The sequence below is a fragment of the Scylla paramamosain genome, unplaced genomic scaffold (genome assembly GCF_035594125.1).
Source record: "Scylla paramamosain isolate STU-SP2022 unplaced genomic scaffold, ASM3559412v1 Contig5, whole genome shotgun sequence".
Lineage (NCBI taxonomy): Eukaryota > Metazoa > Arthropoda > Malacostraca > Decapoda > Portunidae > Scylla > Scylla paramamosain.
The window spans coordinates 770,001-790,000 of record NW_026973670.1 but is presented as its reverse complement, the minus strand read 5'-3'; the positions used below and the strand labels follow the sequence as shown (position 1 = coordinate 790,000).

Here is a 20,000-nt window from a genome sequence, read left to right as displayed (position 1 = left end):
GTTGATGAGAGAGAGAGAGAGAGAGAGAGAGAGAGAGAGAGAGAGAGAGAGAGAGAGCGCAAGCAGACAGTGTGTGTGTGTGTGTGTGTGTGTGTGCAGGACAGATAACTGCGTAGTAGTAGTAGTAGTAGTAGTAGTGGAGGTGGTGGTGGTGGTTGTTGTAATAGTAGTAGTAGTAGTAGTTGTTGTTGTTGTTGTTGTTGTTGTTGTTGTTGTTGTTGTTGTATCTATGCAAGTAACGCTCTCTCTCTCTCTCTCTCTCTCTCTCTCTCTCTCTCTCTCTCTCTCTCTCTCCTCTCTCTCTCTCGCATGCCTTCAGTGGATGCCCAAATATGGTGTAAGTATTATTATTTATTATTGTTATTATTATTATTATTATTATTATTATTATTATTATTATTATTATTATTGTGTCTAGAGAGAGAGAGAGAGAGAGAGAGAGAGAGAGAGAGATTATTTTTAGTATCAAGGTCATTCTGGGACAGTCTCTCTCTCTCTCTCTCTCTCTCTCTCTCTCTCTCTCTCTCTCTCTCTCTCTGTATACCACCACCACTACCACCACCACCACCACCACTTCAGTTCCTCTTCCTCATCATCTTTCTAATCTTTTTCCTCCTCTTCATCATCTTATCTTCCTCCTCCTCCTCCTCCTCCTCCTCCTCTTGCAACACGCCACCAAAACACCACCACCACCACCACCACCACCAGAATTGAATTGAACCCAGCTGCCTACCCTGCGGAACTCTGAAAGCTAATAATATTCACATTTCAGCCACTCACAGGACCGCTTAGACCCGCGTGGCGTGCCCCTTGACCTCCAGAAGATTAATATTGATGCTGGTTTCCCGGTAACCAGTCTAGCGTTCGGAACTGGCGTGCCGGAAAAGGAACTTGGTTTTAAACGGAAATACTGGCTCCGGTTTGATTTTACGAAGGATCTTATCTTAGCAACGGGGCACCGGAATGGACGTATCAGAGTTTGGGATCCGTATTCTGGTAAGAGAAAGGGAGAGAGGGATTTTGGTAGTCAAATATGTGTGTTTGTGTGTTTTTCTTGTCTTTTTTTCCTCCACTTTCCTCCATAAGTTACCTCCACTCTTCTCCTCCCTCATAGGCTTTCCTCAATGTTTCCTCCACCTCTCCTCCAAGTTACACTATTCTATTTCACTTACTTCATAGTCAAAATAGTAGTTTTATAAGATAGTCTACAATCGCAAACTAACAATCTTTTCTGAGTTTCCCCTCCACACTCGCCTCTTCTTTCCTCCATATCTCCGCCCCTACCTTTCCTCCACTCTTCTCCTCCCTCACAGACTTTCCTCCATGTTTTCTCCACCTCTCCTCCAAGTTACACTATCCTACTACACTTACTTCATAGTCAAAATAGTAGTTTTATAAGGTAGTCTACAATCACAAACTAACAATCTTTTCTGAGTTTCCCCTCCACACTCGCCTCTTCTTTCCTCCATATCTCCGCCCCTACCTTTCCTCCACTCTTCTCCTTCCTCACAGGCTTTCCTCCATGTTTCCTCCACCTCTCCTCCAAGTTACACTATTCTAATTCACTTACTTCATAGTCAAAATAGTAGTTTTATAAGATAGTCTACAATCACAAACTAACATCTTATTTTCACTTTCTCTCCACCCATCTCTTCTTTCCTCCATATCTCCGCCCCTACCTTTCCTCCACTCTTCTCCTCCCTCACAGACTTTCCTCCATGTTTCCTCCACCTCTCCTCCTAGTTACACTATTCTACTTCACTTACTTCATAGTCAAAATAGTAGTTTTATAAGATAGTCTACAATCGCAAACTAACATCTTATTTTCACTTTCTCTCCACCCATCTCTTCTTTCCTCCATATCTCCGCCCCTACCTTTCCTCCACTCTTCTCCTCCCTCACAGACTTTCCTCCATGTTTCCTCCACCTCTCCTCCTAGTTACACTATTCTACTTCACTTACTTCATAGTCAAAATAGTAGTTTTATAAGATAGTCTACAATCGCAAACTAACATCTTATTTTCACTTTCTCTCCACCCATCTCTTCTTTCCTCCATATCTCCGCCCCTACCTTTCCTCCACTCTTCTCCTCCCTCACAGACTTTCCTCCATGTTTCCTCCACCTCTCCTCCAAGTTACACTATTCTAATTCACTTTCTTCATAGTCAAAATAGTAGTTTTATAAGATAGTCTACAATCGCAAACTAACAATCTTTTCTGAGTTTCCCCTCCACACTTGCCTCTTCTTTCCTCCATATCTCCACTCCTACCTCACCTCCACCTTTCTCCTCCAACACACACGTGGGTGAATGCCTCCCACACCACCACACCAACTGCCACCACCGCTACTACTACGGTTTCTACTCCACAGGGAAATTGCTGCTGGAGTTGACTGACCACAGCAAGCCAGTTACCGGCCTAGCTTTTGCACCAGATGGGTCCCTCCGCCTGTCTTCTGCCTCCAGAGATGGGACTGTTAAGGTGGGTGGTGGTGGTGGTGGTGGTGGTGGTGGTGGTGGTGGTGGTGGTTGTAATAGTAGTAGGTTAGGTTAAGTAGTAGTAGTAGTAGTAGTTGTCATTATTATTATTGTTATTATTACAATGTTAACTATTATTTTTACTATTACTATTATAGTTAACGTCAGCGTCGGGAGATGGTACTATTAAGGTAACTATTTATCTGACTATCGACACCCTGCACCACTACTATTACTATTATTACTATTATTACTGCATGAATTATTATTATTTTCAGTTTGCTTTGCACTAAACTATTATCATTACTATTACTATCACTTATTCCTGTCATATTTCTACTACTACTACTACTACTACTACTACTACTACTACTACAGGTATGGGACATGTGCGATGATGGGAACATGTTTAAAACGCTGAAGGAACACCAGTCTCCAGTTCGATCTCTCGCCTGGTCACCGGATGCAACTCTTCTTTGCTCTGCTGGGGACAAACAGAAGGTGCGTGTGTGTGTGCAGGTGTGTGGGTGTGTGCGGGAGGGGTTCAGGCAGGTGTGTACTGGAGGAGAAGTTTGGAGGAAATGTGTAGAGGGAGATATGAAGGAAAGAAGAGGTGTATGTGGGAGAGAAAAATGAGAAAAAGTTGGTGGGGTGTTTTAAGTGACTCTTACAAAACTGCTATTTTAGCTATCATGAAAGTGAGCTAGGATAGTCTGGCTTAGAGGGAAGGTGGAGGAAAGATGGAGGAAACTTTGCTTAGAAGGAGAAAACTGGAGGAAACATGTAGAGGGAGATATGAAGGAAAGAAGAGGTGTTTGTGAAAGAGAAAATGAGGAAAAATTGATGGGTGTTTTGAGTGACTATCTTAAAAAACTACTATTTTAGCTATCATGAAAGTGAGCTAGGATAGTCTGGCTTGGAGGGAAGGTGGAGGAAAGATGGAGGAAACTTTGCTTAGAAGGTGAAATCTGGAGGAAACATGTAGAGGGAAATATGAAGGAAAGAAGAGGTGTTTGTGAAAGAGAAAATGATAAAAAATTGATGGGTGTTTTGAGTGACTATCTTACAAAACTACTATTTTAGCTATCATGGAAGTGAGCTAGGATAGTCTGGCTTGGAGGGAAGGTGGAGGAAAGATGGAGGAAACTTTGCTTAGAAGGAGAAAACTGGAGGAAACATGTAGAGGGAGATATGAAGGAAAGAAGAGGTGTATGTGGGAGAGAAAATGAGGAAAAATTGGTGGGTGTTTTGAGTGACTATCTTACAAAACTACTATTTTAACTATCATGGAAATGAGCTAGGATAGTCTGGCTTGGAGGGAAGGTGGAGGAAAGATGGAGGAAACTCTGCTTAGAAGGAGAAAACTGGAGGAAACACATAGAGGGAGATATGAAGGAAAGAAGAGGTGTATGTGGGAGAGAAAATGAGGAAAAATTGGTGGGTGTTTTGAGTGACTATCTTACAAAACTACTATTTTAACTATCATGGAAGTGAGCTAGGATAGTCTGGCTTGGAGGGAAGGTGGAGGAAAGATGGAGGAAACTTTGCTTAGAAGGAGAAAACTGGAGGAAACACATAGAGGGAGATATGAAGGAAAGAAGAGGTGTTTGTGGAAGAGAAAATGAGAAAAAATTGGTGGGCTGTTTTAAGTGACTCTTACAAAACTACTATTTTAACTATCATGGAAGTGAGCTAGGATAGTCTGGCTTGGAGGGGAGGTGGAGGAAAGATGGAGGAAACTTTGCTTAGAAGGAGAAAACTGGAGGAAACATGTAGAGGGAGATATGAAGGAAAAAAAGAGGTGTTTGTGAAAGAGAAAATGAGAAAAAATTGATGGGTGTTTTGAGTGACTATCTTACAAAACTACTATTTTAACTATCATGGAAGTGAGCTAGGATAGTCTGGCTTGGAGAGAAGGTGGAGGAAAGATGGAGGAAACTTTGCTTAGAAGGAGAAAACTGGAGGAAACACATAGAGGGAGATATGAAGGAAAGAAGAGGTGTATGTGGGAGAGAAAATGAGGAAAAATTGGTGGGTGTTTTGAGTGACTATCTTACAAAACTACTATTTTAGCTATCATGGAAGTGAGCTAGGATAGTCTGGCTTGGAGGGGAGGTGGAGGAAAGATGGAGGAAACTTTGCTTAGAAGGAGAAAACTGGAGGAAACACATAGAGGGAGATATTGAGGGAAAACTAGACACTTGGAGAGAAAAAATTAAGCCATGAAAATTATCATAAATATCTCTTACTTACAAAACTTATTGCCTCACTATTACTACTACTACTACTACTACTACTACTACTACTACTACAGGTGCTGGTGTGGGACATGGTCAATTATAAGTTACTACGAAGGCTGTCCGGACACTTCAATTCAGTGTTAAGTTGCTGTTTCTCTCCTGACGGTGCCCTTGTGGCCACTGCCTCCTGCGACACAAGAGTTATTGTCTGGGATCACGCCACAGGTAACTTGCTCAACTTTATCGCTCTATATCTCGGCCATTGCTCAACCTCTATCTCTCTCACTCACACACAAGATAGATCGACTCTCGCTCTATTCAATCCCCCATAGCAGCTTGTTCTATCCTTGCTCACTTTCTCACTATCTTTAATTTTCCCAACCCATGTCATATCACCAAACAGCATCCTGACTTCGCACCAAATCGCTTGCTCAACTTTATCGCTCTATATCTCGGCCATCGCTCAACCTCTATCTCTCTCACTCGCACACAAGATAGATCAACTCTCGCTCTATTCAATCCCCCATAGCAGCTTGCTCTATCTTAACTCACTTTCTCACTATCTTTAATTTCCCCAGGGCAGCAGGTGCGAGTTTTCCATCACCTGTATCCTCCACCAGGGATCATCTACATGTCAGGGGATAACAGCTCACAAGTCAAATGTGTCTGCTTCTCCCCATCTGGCTGCCAGTTAGCTTCAATTTGCGATGATGGGTAAGTGTAGACGCTATTGGTCGATTCCCATGCCATCCCTGCCGCTATTGGTCGCTCATTTGCCCTCTCTCCCCGGCCAATCAGGAAGCTCCGTTTCTGGGACCTGACAAGTGATAGCCAGTCAGCCGTCAGCGAGGGTCAGGCCCCAGCTGGTGATGCAATGCTGACTTGTTCCTTTTCGCCTCTCGGTGGAGCTGTCTGTGTCGGGTGAGTTCTTCCACCTGTATCTCCTTCCACAAGTTACCTCCACTTTCCTCCATTGGCAGATATATTCCTCCACCTTTCCTCCGTCTCTCCACCAATTCACAACTTTCTATCACAATCCGAAGTCACAGAAAAGTTGAGTTCTTTAAGATGATTACTAATCTCACATCCTGAACCAGATAATTTTCCTTCCACCACTGATTCTTTTTTCCTTCATATCTCCCTCCACAAGCCCCCTCCACTTACCTCCATCTACACAGACACACCTCCACTATCCCTCCACCCCTCCACCAAACCACAACACTCCACTTCAAACAGATCATACAAAAAATTCAATCCAAACAAAAACTTTTCTTGTCAACCACATCATGAAACAGACAATATTTCCTCCACTAAATCCTCTTCTTTCCTTCATATCTCCATCCACAAGCCCCCTCCACTTACCTCCTTCCACACAGACTTTCCTCCACCTTTCCTCCATCTCTCCTCCAACTCTCCTCCAAATCTGACTATCCTATCACACCAAATTAATAGTGAAAATAAGGTTTTTGTAAGATAATCTTATCATAGTCACTCATTTTTCCCTCCACCAGTTCCTCTTCTTCCCTTCATATCTCAATCCAGAAACCCCCTCCACTTGCCTCCACCAACACAGACAAACCTCCACCATCGCTCCACCCCTCCACCAAACCACAACACTCCACTTCAAGCAGATCATACAAAAAAATCAATCCAAACAAAAACTTTTCTCGTCAACCACATCATGAAACGGACAATTTTTCCCTCCACCACCACCTCTTCTCCCCTTCACATCTCAATCCAGAAACCCCGTCCACTTACCTCCACCTACACAGACAAACCTCCACCATCGCTCCACCCCTCCACTAAACCACAACACCACACGACAAACAGATCATACAAAAAAATCAATCCAAACAAAAACTTTTCTCGTCAACCACATCATGAAACAGACAATTTTTCCCTCCACAACCACCTCTTCTCCCCTTCATATCTCAATCCAGAAACCCCGTCCACTTACCTCCACCTACACAGACAAACCTCCACCATCCCTCCACCCCTCCACCAAACCACAACACCACACGACGAACAGATCATAGAAAAAAATCACTAACGGAAAATTTTCTCCCGACAGACATGAATCCGGAAGCCTGATATTCTACTCTGCACCTTCTCACCTTCCTTCTCTTCTCCACCTATCACGAATGAGTGTGAGGAAGGCTGTCTCATCTCCCTCGCTGTCTGACCTCCCATTACCCCCCGCTCTAATCCCATACCTGACCTATCACCGCCCTTGAGAGAGAGAGAGAGAGAGAGAGAGAGAGGGGACCACATATTTTAAACACTAAGTGCCATTTTAAAGTGAATTAAAGATAGAGAGAGAGAGAGAGAGAGAGAGAGAGAATAGTATTAGAAGCATTAGAATTATTTTTATTACTACTATTACTATTACTACTATTACTGCTACTGCTACTACTACACGATTATGCTCAATAGTAGTAGTAGTAGTAGTAGTAGTAGTAGTAAAATTATTTTCATTGTTATTGTTTTTGTTATTGTTACTACTACTACTACTACTACTACTACTACTACTACTACTACTATTATTGCTGCCGCTGCCACCAACATTACTACTACTATTCTTCTACAACTACTACCACTACTACAACTATCGCTGTGTTTTTTTTATGATAAAGATTTTGAATAAACATTTGGAGTATAAATAATTGTTTTTATTTTTCCAAATCATTATTATTATTATTATTATTATTATTATTATTATTATTATTATTATTATTAACAGAACGAAATAATAATAATAATAATAATAATAATAATAATGAAAAATAGATGGTTATTAAAAGATACGAGCTGATCTTGAAATCTTGATCTTGAGACATCGAACAAACCAAACATTTATATAAGTAAAGAAAAGTAACGGTAATAATAAACTAATAAATAAATAAATGATAAAAATAAAAAAAAAGAGAAAAAAATGAAGTGATCTTTCAACATAGGCAAAATATTTAAGCTTATTAATAAATACGGAAGATTTGAGATACAACAACAACAACAACAATAATAATAATAATAATAATAATAATCCTTTACAAGTTATAATTTCCCCCAATTACAATAAATTATTAAATACTACGGTACACACGATAGGTAATGGAGGTGACTTGTCCAGGCTTAGCACTCGTGTAGAAATATCCATTATTTAACCTTTTCACTGTTACCTGACACCTCTCTCCTTAATGACCAATAGTAGTTGTTGTAGAAGAATTGTAGTAGTAATGTTAGTGGCAGCAGCAATAATAGTAGTAGTAGTAATAGTAATAGTAGTGGTTAATTGTATCTTGTCAGTCACCAGTGATAATTTTAGTCTAGAAAGCTTATTAAATATATCTTTTTTTTATCACCTTTTCTCTTATAAATGTTTATGGAGAGTTTAACTGCCTTTTAATGCTATTTAAAGGGTTAACGTGGAAATAGAACTGATATTAACGAAGAAAAATAAATATCAGTCATCCTTGTTATCAATTATCGTACATCAATTATTGTACACGGACAAATAACCCTTTATACCCCCTTACACCTTCATTTTCTCCTACTTACGTGACAGAAATCTCATTAACATGCAAATAGAATAGATATTAACGAAAAAAAATAAATATCAGTCATCCTTGTTATCAATTATCGTACATCAATTATCGTACACGGACAAATAACCATTTATACCCCCTTACACTTAATTTTATCCTACTTACGTGACAGAAATCTCATTAACATGCAAATAGAATAGATATTAACGAAGAAAAAATAAATATCAGTCATCCTTGTTATCAATTATCGTACACGGACAAATAACTTTTTATACCCCCTTACACTTAATTTTCTCCTACTTACGTGACAGTGATCCTATTAACATGCAAATAGAACATATATTAACGAAAAAAAATAAATATCAGTCATCCTTGTTATCAATTATCGTACATCAATTATCGTACACGGACAAATAACCATTTATACCCCCTTACACTTAATTTTCTCCTACTTACGTGACAGTGATCCTATTAACATGCAAATAGAACAGATATTAACGAAGAAAAATAAATATCAGTCATCCTTGTTATCAATTATCGTACATCAATTATCGTACACGGACAAATAACTTTTTATACCCCCTTACACTTAATTTTATCCTACTTACTTGTGACAGAGATCCCGTAAGTGTTCTAAGTAAGCCGTGGAGTGTAAGTAACCTTGGTGTGTACAGGGTGGTGGCTGCCTGACCAATGGCGTGGCTGCCTGACGAATGGCGTGACTGAGGCTCGATGCTTCATTTTATCGAGTCTTGTTTTAATGTTTTGTTTCTAGTTATTTAGTATTTAATTTGTACTACTACTAATACTACTATTATTACTATTACTACTATTATTACTATTACTACTGCTACTAGATAAATATTTACATACATTATCCCTTTTAGCTACGTTCTTAACTAAGCATATATAAAGTAATCTAACAGCACTACATTTATTAATAATTGTGCCAGCTTGTCATTTTCTGCATAATAACGCATTTTTCACGATAACAGGAAGCAGAATAATGATAATCTAAAATACTCGTTTTCATCTCGACAAAATAACAAGAGGCTTTTAAGTAAACAATTATAATTTGCAATATAGGTTTCATTGCGGCGTAGTGAGGATAAAAACAATGATGAAATTACTTACAAATATTTATTATACATATACAATTCATTGAAACATTCGAAACACTGATAAAATAATAGCAATAATAATAACATACATATGAACGCATACACACACACAGACACACACACACACACACACACACACACACAGACACACACACACACACACACTTAGCCTTCAGACAACGGAGGAGTGAGCCAGCCATATCTATCGTGCGTCCGGACTAAGGATTTAAAAGAGGACTCAGCTGAACGCCTTGTGAACTCCTTGCCCACTCCAGTCTTGGCATTTCTGCAGATTCGCCCCTAGAGAGAGAGAGAGAGAGAGAGAGAGAGAGAGAGAGAGAGAGAGAGAGAGAGAGAGAGAGAGAGAGAGAGATAGTAGGTATTAGTTAAAATAGTCTACTACCCCCGTACTATTATTGCTATAAATATTGTCTTGGAAATCACACAAAGACACTAACAATTACTATTACTACTATTAACGGTGGTAGTAATAGTAGTAGTAGCTGTAACGTTAATAATGAGTCTACTACTACTACTACTACTACTAACGGTGGTAGTAATAGTAGTAGTAGCTGTAAGGTTAATAATGAGTCTACTACTACTACTACTACTATTATTAACGGTGATAGTAATAGTAGTAGTAGCTGTAACGTTAGTAATGAGTCTACTACTACTACTACTATTAATAACGGTGGTAGTAATAGTAGTAGTAGCTGTAAGGTTAATAATGAGTCTACTACTACTACTACTACTACTAACGGTGGTAGTAATAGTAGTAGTAGCTGTAAGGTTAATAATGAGTCTACTACTACTACTACTACTACTACTACTACTACTACTACTACTACTACTACTACTACTGCTGCTGCCTCACCTGTCCCTTAATGAGACTCGCCGCAAATTGCATGATAACAGCTTCAATTGTATACGCAGACGCCCAGCCCTTTGGAGTCAACAGTTCCATACATATTGCTCCTCCTTCCATAACATAGCCCTGGGAGAGAGAGAGAGAGAGAGAGAGAGAGAGAGAGAGAGAGAGAGAGAGAGAGAGAGAGAGAGAGAGAGAGAGGTGTTAGTTACGATAAATGTCGATTATAATATGTCATAATTCATAAACTACTACTACTATTACTACTACTCCTCCTTCTTCTCCTCCTCCTCCTCCCTCTTCTTCTTCTTCCAAGTAGTAGTAGTAGTAGTAATAGTAGTAATTATTATTATTACTATCATTATTACTATTATTTCAAACACACACACACACACGTACACATCCCTTCTCCTCCTCCTCGTCCTCTTGTACCTACACCCACACACCTGCACACACACCTACACACACACCTGCACACACACCTGCACACACACCTGCACACACACCTGCACACTTACCTGCACACACACCTGCACACACACCTGCACACACACCTGCACACACACCTGCAAACACACCTACACACACACCTGCACACACACCTGCACACACACCTGCACACACACCCGCACACACACCTGCACACACACCTGCACACACACCCGCACACACACCTGCACACACACCTGCACACACACCTCCCACACACCTCCCACACACCTGCACATACACCTGCACACACACCTGCACACACACCTGCACATACACCTGCACACACACCTGCACACACACCTGCACACACACCTACACACACACCTGCACACACACCTCCCACACACCTACACACACACCTACACACACACCTGCACACTTACCTGCACACACACCTGCACACACACCTGCACACACACCTGCACACACACCTACACACACACACCTGCACACACACCTGCAAACACACACCTGCACACATACCTGCACACACACCTGCACACACACCTGCACACACACCTGCACACACACCTGCACACATACCTACACACACACCTGCACACACACCTGCACACACACCTGCACACACACACCTACACACACACCTGCACACACACCTACACACACACCTGCACACACACCTGCACACACACCTGCACACACACCTGCACACACACCTGCACACACACCTGCACACATACCTGCACACACACCTGCACACACACCCGCACACACACCTGCACACACACCTGCACACACACCTGCACACACACCTACACACACACCTGCACACACACCTGCACACACACCTGCACACATACCTGCACACATACCTGCACATACACCTGCACACATACCTACACACACCTGCACACACACCTGCACACACACACACACACACCTGCACACACACCTGCACACACACCTGCACACACACCTGCACACACACCTACACACACCTGCACATACACCTCCCACACCTCCCACACCCGCCACGCCTCACCTTCTCCAATCTGGGCGCCAAAACACGAAGGAACGGAGGTTGGAAAGGAAAGTCATCAGGGAAACTTAAAGATAAAGATATGAAGGTCACTCCCATCTCTACCATGTCTCTGTGCAGTAACGAGTCTTCAGCCACGTGGTGTAGCCTTACCTGGGGGAGAGAGAGAGAGGGAGAGGGAGAGAAGGTGTTAGAGGTGGTGCTTGTGGTGAAACTGCAGGATAATAAGAACAGGAAGTGGTGAAAAGCGATGATAATAATAAGAAGAAGATGATGGTGATGATGAGGTAATAACAGCAATATCGAGAGAGAGAGTAGTAGTAGTAGTAGTAGTGGTAGTAGTAGTAGTAGTAGTATATTTTATAATTAATACGAATTTTTTTGCATTTGAATTAACTTGTTTTTTAAGCCCAAAACTTATTTATAGAAGTTAATCCAAAATTTATAAGTAATTTTATAAGTAACAAAAATCTCTACGTTAACAAATATTCTGAACAATAACTTATAAGTAAGAAGAAAAAAAAACTACTTATCAGTCAAATAAGTATATAAGTAAGCCCTAAACTTATCTATCAGTCAGTCAGTTATTATAGAAGTTCATCCAAATTTTGTAAGTAATTTTATAAGTAACAAAAATCTCTACGTTAACAAACATTCTGAGCAACAAGTTATAAGTAAAAAAAAAAAAAAACTACTTATCAGTCAAATAAGTATATAAGTAAGCCCAAAACTTATTTATAGAAGTTAATCCAAAATTTATAAGTAATTTTATAAGTAACAAAAATCTCTACATTAACAAACATTGAGCAACAAGTTATAAGTAAGAAAAAAAAAATACTTATCAGTCACATAACTATATAAGTAAGCCCAAAACTTATTTATAGAAGTTAATCCAAATTTTATAAGTAATTTTATAAGTAACAAAAATCTCTACGTTAACAAACATTCTGAACAATAATTTATTAGTAAGTAAAAGAAAAAAACTACTTGTCAGTCAATCAACTATATAAGTAACAGCAGAAATTTAACTCGTATAAAAAAAAAAAAAAAAAAAAAAAAAAAAAAAAAAAACTCGTATAGGAAGGAAACACTTGTATTAGTTTATAAGTAACCCCAACACTTATACAAGCAACACAAAGTACTGAAAGAAATATTTCACTTACAATAGAAAAATAAAAAAATAAATAAATAAATTGGTAGGAAAAAAAAATTATATAACTAAAATCCTCAACCAAACTGATGTGAATATTTGTATATAAGTAACACAAACACACTTATACCTGAAAAAAAATATTAATCAAGAAAAATACATTAAAATAAACAAAAACACTTATAATTAACTTAACACTTATATAAGTATCCCAAAACACTTAAAACAATAAATAAACACATTAATATCAACAAAAAAAGCAATAAATTAATAAAAAAACACTTATAATTAACTTAACACTTATATAAGTATCCCAAAACACTTAAAACAATAAATAATCGCATTAAAATCAACAAAAAAGCATTAAATTAATAAAAATACACTTATAACATCAAATAAACACATTAATATCAACAAAAAAAGCAATAAATTAATAAAAATACACTTATAATTAACTTAACACTTATATAAGTATCCCAAAACACTTAAAACAATAAATAATCGCATCAAAATCAACAAAAAAGCATTAAATTAATAAAAATACACTTATAACATCAAATAAACACATTAATATCAACAAAAAAGCAATAAATTAATAAAAATACACTTATAATTGACTTAACACTTATATAAGTACCCCCGACACTTACCGTCCATTCATCGAGGCAGTCACTTACAAGATCAACGGAAAAATACTTATTATCACTTCTACTTAACACTTCAAATTCCTTCATGAGTCTTTTGGTTCTCACATTGCTGGTTCTCACTTTCAAATTACTTATAACACTACTACTACTGCTACTACTACTACTACTACTACTTTTCTGGGTTCCAAAAGTTAGTTTCTTAAGGCTCTGCAGGAAACCAGATTGTTGTTGATGTTGTTGTTGTTGCTTGGTTCCCCCGTTGATGTTGTTGTTGTTAATATGATAGTCCCCCTTATTTTCTTCCCGTTCTTCTCCGTTTTCTTTGATTTGCTGGTGTTTTTCAGGGTTCTTAATAAATTTTCTGTGTTTTTCTCCTTGTTTTCTTTGTTCTTGTTTTTTTCCTCGGTTTTCTTCTTGTTTTCCTTCTGTTTCCCTTCTTTCTTCTTGTTTTTTGATAATTCTCTCATGTTTTTCTCGTTTTCCTCTTGTTTTCTCCTCTTCCTCCTCTTCCTCCTCCTCTTTCTCTTCTTTTTTCAGTTCTTCTTCTTTTTCTTTATATCTTGTCTTCTTTTCCAGGTATATCTCCTCCTCCTCCTCTTCCTCCTCTTCTTCTTCTTCCTCCTCTTCCTCTTCGTTCATAAATTTCAGTGATGTTTTCAATTTAACTTTTTCACTTTCAAAATTTTGGACAATTTTCGAGTTTTTTCCAAATTTACATCCCAAAATGGCTGAGGTCTCCGTCCAGGTCGTCCCAGCTAACTTGGCGGAGAGATCTGGGCTGTGATTGGCTGATGGGCTTACACGGGACGCTCTGATTGGACTGTGAAATATTCTGGTGACCTTTTCCTGATTTTTTGAAGAATTTAAGAGTTTTTCATCCGGTTTTGTTTTTTTCGTAATATTTTCTTTTGGTGAAGTTTTTTGAGTTTTAGGGAAATTTTTAAGTTTCCCTAATATTTCTGTTTCCGGGAGTTTTTTTCCTGAGTTGGGTGAAAGTTTGTGTCTTTTTCCGGAATTATGGGGTTTGTTCAGCGCCTCTCTTTTGTTCTTGTGGAAATTTTGAGGTTTTTCAAAATTTTCATCTTCGTTTTTCTCTAATGTTACAGTTTCCTCTAAATTTTCACTGGTAAAATTTTCGCTTTCCTTTAAATGTTCACTATTCTCAAAATTTTCACTGCTAAAATTTTCGCTTTCCTTTAAATTTTCACTTTTCTCAAAATTTTCACTGCTAAAATTTTCGCTTTCCTTTAAATTTTCATTATTCTCTAAATTTTCACTGCTAAAATTTTCGCTTTCCTTAAATTTTTCACTTTTCTCAAAATTTTCACTGCTAAAATTTTCGCTTTTCTTTAAATGTTCACTATTCTCAAAATTTTCACTTTCTACAAGCGATCCATCATCACTATCATCATCATCATCATCATCATCATCATCATCATCATTTTTTTTATTGTTTATCAAAATTATATTCCTCTTCTCTTTCTCCTCCTCCTCCTCTTCCTCCTCCTCTTTCATATCTTCCTTATTGGTCAAAAAATCTCCCGTCTTTCCTGCACTCCCATTGGCTGAGACTCCCAGTGGGGGCTCCTGATTGGCCGATGAGGAGGAAGCTCGAAATCTATTGGCTAGAAATTTGCGGAGAAGCGATGCCATTGGTCGCTTGAAAGACGGGCATTTTTTAAATTTGGAAGCATTTATTGGCTGTTTTTCAGTATTAGAAGCATAAATTGGGCGGTTTTCAGCATTAATTGGGCGGTTTTCAGCATTCGAAGCATAAATTGGGCGGTTTTCAACATTCATTGGGCTATTTTCTGCATTCGAAGCATAAATTGGGCGGTTTTCAGCATTCATTGGGCTATTTTCTGCATTCATTGGGCGATTTTCAGCATTCGTAGCATTTATTGGGCGGTTTTCAGGGCCATTTTTAAAGAACCATTTTTTCTTACCATCATGAAAATCCTGGGCATTTTTCAAGGAGCATTTTTGGGTGTTTTCAAAATTCTGCGCGTAATTGGAGGCGTGTGAGTCCCTACCACTTCCAAAACCAGGAGCATTTTTTAGCATTTTCGCCATTTTCATTGTTTTTCTAAGTTCTGGGGCATTTTCAGCAATACTCAATGGACTTTATTGGAGAATCTTTAAAAATATTTGGCGTATTTTCAATATTTCGCCGTCTCTTTAAAATTCTAGAGTATATGTTTAAATTTTCGTCATTGTTCTCCGTTTTCTCTCCGTTTTCTTTCCGTTTTCTTCTTCACTTTTCATCTCTGCCTATTTTATTATTTCATTATTTCATTTTCCTTTGTTTTTCTTCTTGTTTCCTTTTAATTTTCGATTTTATTTCAAATTATTGTTCTTTTTTTGGCAATTGAGTTTTTGATTTATTTTTAACACAACTTTCTGTTCACGAAAAAAACAAAACAATATTAGTAGTAGTAGTAGTAGTAGTAGTAGTAGTAGTAGTAGTAGTAGTAAAATCTGAAAAGAAATTATTATCATTATTATTTGAGAGACACGGAGAGAGAGAGAGAGAGAGAGAGAGAGAGAGAGAGAGAGAGAGAGAGAGAGAGAGTCTGTTCACCTCCTTCCTTTTCAACTACTACTATTACTACTTCTCGTCCACCCCTCTCTCTCTCTCTCTCGCTCTCTCTCTCTCTCTCCTAATCGATAGTAAAGCTGTTCTGCCATTCGTTGTTCGTTCCACCAATCACAAGACACCGTTTCTTTCCTGAATCATTATTATTATTATTATTATTATTATTATTATTATTATTATTATTATTATTATTATAGAGAGAGAGAGAGAGAGAGAGAGAGAGAGAGAGAGAGAGAGAGAGAGAGAGAGAGAGAGAGAGAGAGAGAGAATTTTCTTTATTGATCTAATCCTTACCTGCTTCCCTCTCTCTCTCTCTCTCTCTGTCTTTAATCTCACTGAAAACAACTGTTACCTCTTCCTCTCTCTCTCTTTTACGCTGTAGAGAGAGAGAGAGAGAAAGAGAGAGAGAGAGAGACACACCCTCTCTCTACCACTGCGTGTGAACAACTGAGAGAGAGAGAGAGAGAGAGAGAGAGAGAGTGTGTGTGTGTGTGTGTTTAAACTTGTAGAAATATTGTTAATCTGTCACTGGAACCTTAAAAACACCCTTAAAAACCCTTACAACTTTAACTAGAGCCATTAAAAGAGCGTTTCTCCTGTTAGTAATGCAGAAATGTTGTTAATCTGTCACTGGAACCTTAAAAACACCCTTAAAAACCCTTACAACTTCAACTAGAGCCATTAAAAGAGTGTTTCTCCTGTCAGTCATGCAGAAATGTTGTTAATCTGTCACTGGAACCTTAAAAACACCCTTAAAAACCCTTACAACTTCAACTAGAGCCTTTTAAAAGAATGTTTCTCCTGTCAGTCATGCAGAAATGTTGTTAATCTGTCACTGGAACCTTAAAAACACTCTTAAAAACCTTTACAACTTTAACTAGAGCCATTAAAAGAGCGTTTCTCCTGTTAGTAATGCAGAAATGTTGTTAATCTGTCACTGGAACCTTAAAAACACCCTTAAAAACCCTTACAACTTTAACTAGAGCCATTAAAAGAGCGTTTCTCCTGTTAGTAATGCAGAAATGTTGTTAATCTGTCACTGGAACCTTAAAAACACCCTTAAAAAACCCTTACAACTTCAACTAGAGCCTTTTAAAAGAATGTTTCTCCTGTCAGTCATGCAGAAATGTTGTTAATCTGTCACTGGAACCTTAAAAACACCCTTAAAAACCCTTACAACTTCAACTAGAGCCTTTTAAAAGAGTGTTTCTCCTGTCAGTCATGCAGAAATGTTGTTAATTTGTCACTGGAACCTTAAAAACACCCTTAAAAACCCTTACAACTTCAACTAGAGCCTTTTAAAAGAGTGTTTCTCGTGTCAGTCATGCAGAAATGTTGTTAATCTGTCACTGGAACCTTAAAAACACCCTTAAAAACCCTTACAACTTCAACTAGAGCCTTTTAAAAGAGTGTTTCTCCTGTCAGTCATGCAGAAATGTTGTTAATCTGTCACTGGAACCTTAAAAACCCTTACAACTTCAATTAGAGCCTTTTAAAAGAGTGTTTCTCCTGTCAGTAATGCAGAAATGTTGTTAATCTGTCACTGGAACCTTAAAAACACCCTTAAAAACCCTTACAACTTCAACTAGAGCCTTTTAAAAGAGTGTTTCTCCTGTCAGTAATGCAGAAATGTTGTTAATCTGTCACTGGAACCTTAAAAACACCCTTAAAAACCCTTACAACTTCAACTAGAGCCTTTTAAAAGAGTGTTTCTCCTGTCAGTCATGCAGAAATGTTGTTAATCTGTCACTGGAACCTTAAAAACACCCTTAAAAACCCTTACAACTTCAACTAGAGCCTTTTAAAAGAGTGTTTCTCCTGTCAGTCATGCAGAAATGTTGTTAATCTGTCACTGGAACCTTAAAAACACCCTTAAAAACCCTTACAACTTCAACTAGAGCCTTTTAAAAGAGTGTTTCTCCTGTCAGTCATGCAGAAATGTTGTTAATCTGTCACTGGAACCTTAAAAACACCCTTAAAAAACCCTTACAACTTCAACTAGAGCCTTTTAAAAGAGTGTTTCTCCTGTCAGTCATGCAGAAATGTTGTTAATCTGTCACTGGAACCTTAAAAACACCCTTAAAAACCCTTACAACTTCAACTAGAGCCTTTTAAAAGAGTGTTTCTCCTGTCAGTCATGCAGAAATGTTGTTAATCTGTCACTGGAACCTTAAAAACACCCTTAAAAACCCTTACAACTTCAACTAGAGCCTTTTAAAAGAGTGTTTCTCCTGTCAGTCATGCAGAAATGTTGTTAATCTGTCACTGGAACCTTAAAAACCCTTACAACTTCAATTAGAGCTTTTTAAAAGAGTGTTTCTCCTGTCAGTAATGCAGAAATGTTGTTAATCTGTCACTGGAACCTTAAAAACACCCTTAAAAACCCTTACAACTTCAACTAGAGCCTTTTAAAAGAGTGTTTCTCCTGTCAGTAATGCAGAAATGTTGTTAATCTGTCACTGGAACCTTAAAAACACCCTTAAAAACCCTTACAACTTCAACTAGAGCCATTAAAAGAGCGTTTCTCGTGTCAGTAATGCAGAAATGTTGTTAATCTGTCACTGGAACCTTAAAAACACCCTTAAAAACCCTTACAACTTGAACTAGAGCCTTTTAAAAGAGTGTTTCTCGTGTCAGTAATGCAGAAATGTTGTTAATCTGTCACTGGAACCTTAAAAAACCCTTACAACTTCAATTAGAGCCTTTTAAAAGAGTGTTTCTCCTGTCAGTAATGCAGAAATGTTGTTAATCTGTTGTCTATCTCTCTCTCTCTCTCTCTCTCTCTCTCTCTCTCTCTCTCTCTCTCTCTCTCTCTCTCTCTCTCTCTCTCTCTCTCTCTCTCTCTCTCTTTATCCAAATATCTTTTTCTTCAATTTATTTAATATTCCTTCCTCTTCCTCCTCCCTCTTCTTGGAGGAGGATGAGGAGGAGGAAGAGGAGGAGGAAGAGCTTTCTGAAGTGAGAAGAAAAAAACAAGGAATTCAGTTTATGGGGTAAAAATTAGAAAACTGTTGTGTTTTAATTATGACTCATTAAAAAAAATAATTAATGTTATTGCTATTTTTTTTATTATGAAGCCTATTGCTCTCGTAATTTGGTAACGAAAAACCGAGGAATTAACTTTATGGGGTAAAAATTAGAAAACTATTGTGTTTTAATTATGACGCATTAAAAAAAAATAATTAATGTTATTGCTAAATTTTTATTATGAAGCCTATTGTTCTCGTAATTTGGTGACGAAAAACCGAGGAATTCAGTTTATGGGGTAAAAATTAGAAAACTATTGTGTTTTAATTATGACGCATTAAAAAAAATAATTAATGTTATTGCTAATTTTTTTTTATTATGAAGCCTATTGCTCTCGTAATTTGGTGACGAAAAACCGAGGAATTCAGTTTATGGGGTAAAAATTAGAAAACTGTATTGTGTTTTAATTATGACGCATTAAAAAAATAATTAATGTTATTGCTATTTTTTTTTATTATGAAGCCTATTGTTCTCGTAATTTGGTAACGAAAAACCGAGGAATTAACTTTGTGGGGTAAAAATTAGAAAACTGTATTGTTTTAATTATGAAGCATTAAAAAAATAATTAATGTTATTGCTAATTTTTTTTATTATGAAGCCTATTGCTCTCGTAATTTGGTAACGAAAAACCGAGGAATTAACTTTGTGGGGTAAAAATTAGAAAACTGTATTGTGTTTTAATTATGACAAAGTTGAAATACATTTTATCTTTCAATATTCGCAGTTTAAAGAATGAAGTTGCTAAACATAGCCTCTTTACAACAAACCTAAAGTTTTTTTTAATGAAATGACGTGTTTTTCTTTTTATTTATTTATTTTTTCAAGGCATTTTAAACAATA

General features: G+C 37.7%; 2 protein-coding genes across 7 annotated transcripts in view; one reads left to right on the top strand and one right to left on the bottom strand.

The window, feature by feature from the left end:
• The window catches only part of LOC135096663 (WD repeat and SOCS box-containing protein 1-like), a 13,898-nt gene extending 6,521 nt beyond the window's left edge, over nucleotides 1-7,377 (top strand). For all 5 annotated transcript variants that reach the window (XR_010264894.1, XR_010264893.1, XR_010264892.1 and 2 more), the window contains 7 exons: nucleotides 773-996; nucleotides 2,372-2,481; nucleotides 2,856-2,978; nucleotides 4,792-4,942; nucleotides 5,296-5,431; nucleotides 5,516-5,638; nucleotides 6,789-7,377. Coding sequence is in view for 2 of the 5 variants with exons in the window: in XM_063998374.1 (XP_063854444.1) it covers nucleotides 773-996; nucleotides 2,372-2,481; nucleotides 2,856-2,978; nucleotides 4,792-4,942; nucleotides 5,296-5,431; nucleotides 5,516-5,638; nucleotides 6,789-6,951 (1,030 nt within the window). In the remaining 3 variants the exon portion in view is untranslated. The remainder of the gene's footprint in view (nucleotides 1-772; nucleotides 997-2,371; nucleotides 2,482-2,855; nucleotides 2,979-4,791; nucleotides 4,943-5,295; nucleotides 5,432-5,515; nucleotides 5,639-6,788) is intronic.
• A 2,008-nt stretch (nucleotides 7,378-9,385) lies between these two features.
• On the bottom strand, nucleotides 9,386-16,582 carry LOC135096655 (DNA ligase 1-like). Of its 2 annotated transcripts, none has more exons than XM_063998355.1 (5): nucleotides 16,486-16,582; nucleotides 13,541-15,937; nucleotides 11,744-11,893; nucleotides 10,255-10,374; nucleotides 9,386-9,680 (listed from the first exon to the last, which is right to left on the bottom strand). In XM_063998355.1, the coding sequence occupies exons 2-5, from the start codon at nucleotides 15,614-15,616 to the stop codon at nucleotides 9,546-9,548; spliced, it is 2,481 nt and encodes an 826-aa protein (XP_063854425.1). In that variant the 5' UTR covers nucleotides 15,617-15,937; nucleotides 16,486-16,582; the 3' UTR covers nucleotides 9,386-9,545. The 2 variants fall into 2 exon arrangements, with proteins under 2 accessions (XP_063854425.1, XP_063854423.1); XM_063998353.1 differs by having other exon boundaries at nucleotides 16,428-16,576.
• Between the last annotated feature and the right edge of the window lie 3,418 nt (nucleotides 16,583-20,000).